At 45.1% G+C, this 7500-nt stretch overlaps 2 protein-coding genes across 2 annotated transcripts in view; one reads left to right on the top strand and one right to left on the bottom strand.

Annotated features, from left to right (window-relative positions):
- lrp8 (low density lipoprotein receptor-related protein 8, apolipoprotein e receptor) overlaps nucleotides 1-7500 on the bottom strand; it is a gene marked incomplete at its 5' end in the record, with an annotated part of 196141 nt that overhangs the window by 115285 nt on the left and 73356 nt on the right. The window lies entirely within an intron of this gene.
- Nucleotides 6336-7500, top strand: part of LOC310860817 (phospholipase A-2-activating protein-like) — a gene marked incomplete at both ends in the record, with an annotated part of 1866 nt that continues 701 nt past the window's right edge. The window contains one exon of the mRNA XM_083768007.1: nucleotides 6336-7500. This exon is cut by the window's right edge and continues 701 nt beyond it. Within this exon, the coding sequence (XP_083624133.1) occupies nucleotides 6336-7500 (1165 nt within the window).

Raw genomic sequence — 7500 nt, 5'->3', positions numbered from 1 at the left:
AAATAGGGACGCCAGGGTGAAAGTGGTTAAAACAGGATGGCTGGGGAGACGTACACTGACCTTTGCCCTTGCATTCTAGAATTAAATAGATAAATAGATAAATGTCTGAACATCAAATGTATATATTTAAGGCTTCAATGTATCATTTTATGATTTGTTTTTGTGCACACGTTTCAGCCAGCCTGCTTGATCTGTCTATCTGTCTGAAGTGTGGAGCCCTTGGGATCAGCGGCCCCTGGACTGTTCGGAGAGAGCTTTAAGAAAGGGCTCACAGCAGGTGTTCACAGTCACATGGCCAGAACGGGAGAGCAGCCACAGGTCCAAGCAACAAGCAGCGATGCAGCGATGCCAGGAGGGGAGGGGTGCCAGGAGGGGAGGGGTGGGACACCAGTGTGTGGGCACAGCTTTTGGTGTCGCCAAACAAAGCCCACCTCTTCATAGCCACCCAGAGATGCAAATCGCTCCTCATCAAAGTTTCACACTCAAGTTTCGCTCACAAAATGGAAATGATGGCTGCTCGGCAAGAGCTGCCGATAAGACTCCTTTTAGAGCCTCTCTGTATTTCTAACCACCACTTCTTAGATACAAAGCAGCACGGCTATATGAGGACACGCACAGTCGCACACATGCACGCGCGCACACACACACCCCCCCACACACACCTTCCACTCCATCTTCCTTTCCTCTGGCTGTGGTTTGATCCAGCATCCCAAGGGGAGGCTTGGTGTAAGCCCTGTGCCAAATTAGACTGGGCAGCAGCCATCAGACACATCCCCGCCAGAAGGCTGTTTAGCTCTGATCATCATCCCCACAGGTGAGACAGGTGTGTTTGTGTGTGTGTGTGTGTGTGTGTGTGTGTGTGTGTGTGTGTGTGTGTGTGTGTGTGTGTGCGCGCGTGCATGTGTGTGTGTGCGTGCGTGCGCCGTGCGTTCAGGTTAAATCAAAAGGAGGAATGTTGAAAGACTGTAGTGGTTCAAGCCCCCTTATTCTCTCCGCTCCACTAACTGCCAACTAAAGCAGGATGAGATGGTATGAACTCTCTGTCTTACTGTGATAACAGCAGGGCTTTAACGTCCTATCCAAGACTGTGAATGGAAGAGAAAATGTGTAAACCAAAAAGGTCAAATGCCACGCAGACATTAGCATTTCTGAAAGTCCCTGTATGCTGATATGTGTGCATGCGTGCGTTCGTGCGTGTAGCTTTTGCCAAACACTTGGGGGTTTTTGTTTAACCTGGTGGACCACCAAAAGCCCTGGCTAGCAGGATAGCTGATCTGAGACACATCCTCTTATTGCCAGGAGCAATGAAAAGGCATAGAATCTTCTTTGCACAAATTATAACGGTCTACCTACTCTTTTATCCATGATTAGCACAGATGCTCGTAAAAACGGAAATACACCTGTCCAAAATTATCTTTGTTCCCTGCCAGTCTGAATCAGAAGGCCTACATTCATGTCTGAAGTACAATGTACAAAGTTTTAGCACTTTTCCATGCATATACTGTACATGCAAGAGGCAACTGCTTTAGGGATGGAGGCTACCATAGAGCTACGATAGAGCAAGATACCCAATGGCCAATAATAAACTACAGTTTCCATGCACAAATATGCAAGTGATGTGTGAAGCAGGAATTTGATGAGAAATAGTAAACCATTTAGGACTGAGGCCGAATGTTGCTACTGTATATACTGTAGAGATGGCAACAAGATTGTCACTTGCAGTGCCTTTTAAGCAATTCCTTTTGGGTCATCTTTAGTTCTGCTGTAGTGTCCCTTTACGGCATACTCAGGGGAACTATGGTTATATGTTGCGACTTCAATCATGTGTGATGTGTGCCATAATACACCTCTCAATTCCCTCTCAGTGTTGCTCCAAGTCGGGCTCTCACTAGATAATAATAGGTAGGAGCAATACGGGAGCATCCATTTATCATATTTCCCCCTTGACTGAATGAAGTCTGCATATGGAGAAAGGCATGGCTGATTAGTATTCTTAGGAGCCTGTACAACAGACAGACCCATGATCAGAATGCAAGGAAGTCCTCGCTCAGGCACAGAGGGAGAGAGGGTGAGGGAGAAGAGACAACAGAGGTTTGTCTATGTACACAAAGCTTTAAAGATCCCATTTACAATTTTCTTTAACTCATAAATGACAGAAAGCTTACGTTTTAAGATTCAAGTTCAATTTGTTTATGCAGCAGCATTGAAACAGCTCATGTACTGAGGAAGAAAAAGACTAGTTGTGGTATAAACAAATGCATGTTTATCACTTTCACAATGTAGCATCAAACCCAACAAAAGGTAAATAGTGACCTGAGCAGAAATTAAACTCTCAATGGGGAGGGTTTCAGAAAGGGTTTGGGGGAAGTTGGACACGAAATAAAAGAGGACATGTGAAACCATGCAATCAGGATAAATGAGTCAATGCAAGAGAAGCCAAACTCATCATCATATTTATTGGCAAAGATCATAAGCTTAGAAATGGATTTAAACGTGTATTGTATCATTTGCTTCAGAATATTTTAAGTTAAGCTATACCACTGTGGTGCAGTGCAGGTTTCACATAAAGTAAAATGCTTGCTTGCTTATCCTGAAACAGTCGAAAAAGAAAATACCAACCACTAACCTTGTCGTTACTTAATGTCCTCCATCATCCATCTAATATGAATATCTAATGTAACCTGCACCCCCTACCTCAGTGTAATGATTGAAGTAAATGTCTCTACCTTTTCCTTCTGAGTTACATTAACTCTCAAGATTTTGCTGTGCACCTTTGCCTACACAGTAGTAAAGAACCTCTTATTTTCGACCATGTCATGGCATCATTGGGCTCTTTCAGCCCTGACGAATAAGAGGGCCCATAGGAGGCGACTGGGATCTGATGAAGGCATGGCAGGCCAGACAGTAGTGGGAATGTGGGATGTAGCTCCTTCCACCCTTTAGCTCTCCAGAGGAATAATTTACAGCTAAGCCACAGTTGATTTCTTTCACTACAACCAAAGGCACTCAAGAGGGTAGCCATAGTTCCATAGCTTGCTAGCAGAGAGCTGAGCATAGCGCCACACAATCACACACAGTTGAGGGAAGAAACACAGAACGGAACCAGGGTTTGAATTATTGAACATTTACTATGAAGGAAAGACAGTAATAATGTTGAAGTTGGGGGAACATGGTGATGTGGGAGGGTGTCATGCAAGGAACACATTGTGGACTACAGTATATTATGCCATGCATGTTTACTCTTGCATGTGAGTATACTGTACATGCGCATGTCTACTATTAGATTCGCTTTTCAGTGTAGAAAGTGTACTCAATATTGCACTTTCCAATTACATGATTCAAAAAGTCCACATAAAATCAATCTAAATGTCTCAGTTTGATGTGCGAAACTTTCTTGCACTCACCAATGATTTGGTTGAGAGAAGAGATTGGCTTTGGCATCTGTCTCAATGTGTCTCAATGCATTCTCCCATTTGTGTGGGGCCTAATAATGCTCTAACCTTTACGCCACACACTGGCTCAATTGCATCAGCAGAATTTGCTTCAGTGAAAAGCCAATTATGGTCTCAATGGCACCGTATCGCTGCTTAGGCAGGCACTGCCCATGCTGTTGCAGAAAGCATATGACAACAACCAACAATGCTGGTAAAGAGTCAGATGCAGGTCATCTTCATAGGACGGCTGTGGCTCAGGAGGTAGAGCAGGTCGTCCAATGATCCATGAGTCGGCGGTTCAAATTCCGGTTCCTCCTGTCCACATGTCGAAGTGTCCTTGGGCAAGTCACTGAACCCTACATTGCCTCCAATGAGTCGGTCGGTGTAAGCTTGCCACCATTGGTGTGTGAATGTGGGAAGTGAGGACGCTGGCGTCGACTGTTCGCCGCTTCACCTCCCAATGTATGAATGAATGAACCATTGTTGTAAAGCGCTTTGAGCACTTGGAAAAGCGCTATAAAAATGCAATTCATTATTCATGCCCACACAGCCCTATAAAAGATGATGAACATAATTTGTTAACATTATTCCACCACTGCCAGTGCTTTTCAGTGAAGACCCTTATTTTCTTAAATAATAACTCTCAGAGTTAAATTAACAGTGGTTTTACAAAATAAATTGGGTCCCAGAGATAGAAATGCAATTAAATCGGGTGTCCGTAGCATAATGTGTGTGAAACTGGGGGTCCATGAAATTAATATGTTTCGGAATCACTGCTAGAGCCGTGAAAATCCTCCCTTATCGGGGGTCACTGGCGTATGTTTTCAAATGGAGGGTCCGTGGCCTAATAAATGTTGATTTGGGGGTCCTTGACACGAAATAGTTTGGGAACCAGTGGTCTAGGGACATCAATCGCAGTTAAGTGTTGGATTTGGTTTGACGTCCAGGAGCGTCAATGACAGTTAATTTTACTGTAATTGTGACAGTAGGTCGCAGTTTACTATGAAAACCTGCATCTCATGTCAGTCAGTCACGCCTCGTGACACGCTCCATATGGCCAGTACAGAATGAATTATGTTGAACTGACCTCATCAAAACCCTGTACACTCAAGACCAATTGTCAGCTGCCCCATGCCCGGAAGCTGGTGAAAACTAGAGTTCTCAACAGGCCCGAAAATTAAGGCCTACCTGGGCCCTAACTGGGATGGCCTGAGGCCCCGCCTGGCCTTCCTAATTAGCACACATTTTACACCCTACCCGTCCCTAGCCTGGGCAGCATTCCTTTTCGGGTTTATGATCCGTTCGTGAGTGGATGATATCGTTACGTCATGTTGTAGTCATTATCTTGTAGTCATCAGGCCGGAACCCTCAATCTGGAACTTCCTTTCCCTCAAGCTGATTTTTCCCAATAAAATCTGCAGGCTACAAGAGAACGAGTCATGCTTTTATTGTTATTATTCTTCTGGTTTGAGGAAAAGGAAGTTCCATATTGCTGGTTCCGGCCTGCTGACTACAAAACAATGACTACAACATGACGTAACAAATTAACAATATAATTCGCTCCCGACCGGATCATATGGCAATTTTGTGACAGGCTTTCCTCCCGGCCCGAAAACATAAATTAAACAAAAACAGGAAGAAAAAATATATATATGAGCATTCCCAGGTGATGCCCTGTTAGGGCACCCACACTAATACAATCCCTTTTATGCCCATATATGGGGATTCCTGACTATCATCACCTGGATCTCTATATTATCATGAGACTGACCTCACCAAACCCTGGATAGCCATACATGGAGAAGACTACGTCACATAATTTGGAGCGACACCCACCCGGAAGGGTTGACTCCGACTTCTAGACCAGAGCGGCCAATGCGCTCCCCCAGGCTTTCAATGTTTGCGCCGACGAAAATGAAAGCCTGGGTACTGAGGGTAAGGGATATGAAGACAGACACAAACACCACAGATATTGTAGACTGGCCTCTAAGTACTCTGACAACGGGTTCCAATGGTAAAACAAGGTGACTGCCGCGTCGCTAGTTGCTAGGTGACACGTTGTCAGCTTGTCTTCTATATAAAGTAACGGCTGGTTGCTGCGGTGTAGGTATGCAGTTTCTAGTAGGGCAACACCAACGAAGGACAAGGACTCACCTACAGACACCTACGTCTACAATGTCCTACAGTACTAAATTCAGGATGCTCATTGTTGGAGAGAATTTCACATCATCTAGAGTTAACCATGTTAAATCCCCATGGTTACTCAAGAGGTTAGAGTGAGTGACCTCATGTAGTCTACTCTATGTATTCGGTCAAACTGGAATTCCATATATGGGCATGGTTGACGTGGAGCTCCGTATACTGTATGGAGCTGACATCAAACTGACACAGACATATACCATATTTGGGCATAGCTGTGGTGAGAACTTCATATATGGATACGGCTGAGTCATAGTGCCATCAGTGGGATGACAGACACCACAGTATAAAAGGGGCTACAGACAAATATCGGTTGATCGCAACGTTAATCTAATAAACCCTGTTTTTGTGGTATTTATATGGGTGCACAATGTATGTATGAGGGTAAAAGAGTGTGACTTTGTCTTCACCATTGAACTGAATGAGGGAGGGCCCTCTATAAAGATCCCTTATAATGTGGCAGAAGACCCCTGGCTCACAGCACATTACTTTTTGCAGAAGAACGACCTCAGCCCCATGTTCTTGGACCAAATTGCCAACTTCATCATAGAAAACACAAAAGGGCTTGAGCTGGAACCATCGCAAACTGACACTGGTGACCTCAATGGGTTCGGTCATTATATCCGTGGCTCATCTGACAACAGACCAAGCTTGATAGCTGATCTGTTCACAGGCGCTAGTCAGTACAACTCATGTTCAGGCATGGCTACATGTGCTCCTGGAGATATCACAAATCCCTTTACAGGAGTTGGTGCATACTCAGAAACTTCATCTGAGGTCTGTCTGAAGCCAGCTAACTCATACAAACTCAGCTGCTCTGTCCCAGCACATGAGATGGACGTTAGGGGACTTGCAACAACCGTCTTTCCAAATGGAGGATTTGTGTCCGTCTCTAAAGACCGGACCGGAAGGCTCTGGCTACCCAACTTAAGGAAAAGGTTTTGCCCAGCAAAGGGTTTCAGAGAGGTGCACTGCATGTCTGGCCATTTAAATGTTGTATCCTGTGTATGTATCATCGCACCTAACAAGACCTACTCCAAAGGGCTTATTGCCACAGGTGGAAGTGACAATAATATTTGTGTTTTCACACAGGACAGACCACAACCCCTGTTCACCCTCAAGGGCCACAAGAACACAGTTTGCACTCTAGCAGCAATCCCTTCCAGGGGGAGGAAGTTTGTGCTACTGAGTGGCTCCTGTGACACAACAGCTAAAGTCTGGGTCAAAGACAAGTGCATGAAGACGTTGCAGGGTCATTCTGCTGCAGTGTTGGCGGTGATCATTCTACCCAAACAAGGCCTCATGATGTCTGGATCAGTGGATAAGACAATCAAACTTTGGAAAGCCGGCCACTGTGTGAGGGTATTTACAGGTCATGAAGATTGTGTAAGGGGACTAGCAGTGATCAGCAACACACAGTTCTTGTCTTGTGGCAATGATGCCAGTGTAAGGAGGTGGCTCATGACTGGAGAATGCGTACAGGTCTATCTTGGCCATACAAACTACATCTATAGCCTGGCAGTCTTCCCCAACAGCCAAGACTTTGTAAGCATAGGGCAGGATGGAACAGTGAGAATATGGAGTAAAGGGGAATGCTCCCAGACCATTCACCTGCCTGCTCAGTCAGTTTGGTGTTGCTGTATCCTGCCCAACGGTGACATAGCTGTGGGTGCTAGTGATGGCATCATCCGTGTTTTTACAGAGAATGAGGGCCGCATAGCCAGTCCACAAGATCTGCAAGCCTTTGAGGATGAACTCTCAAAACACACCATCGACTTAAAGATAGGAAACTCCGGAGACATCCAACTGGAAGACTTACCTCGGAGGGAACACCTTAATGAACCTGGAAATCACGATGGCCAGACAC

Source organism: Protomyctophum parallelum, assembly GCF_964188405.1.
Source record: "Protomyctophum parallelum genome assembly, chromosome: 6".
Classification (NCBI taxonomy): domain Eukaryota; kingdom Metazoa; phylum Chordata; class Actinopteri; order Myctophiformes; family Myctophidae; genus Protomyctophum; species Protomyctophum parallelum.
This window is presented reverse-complemented; position numbering and strand designations above follow the sequence as displayed.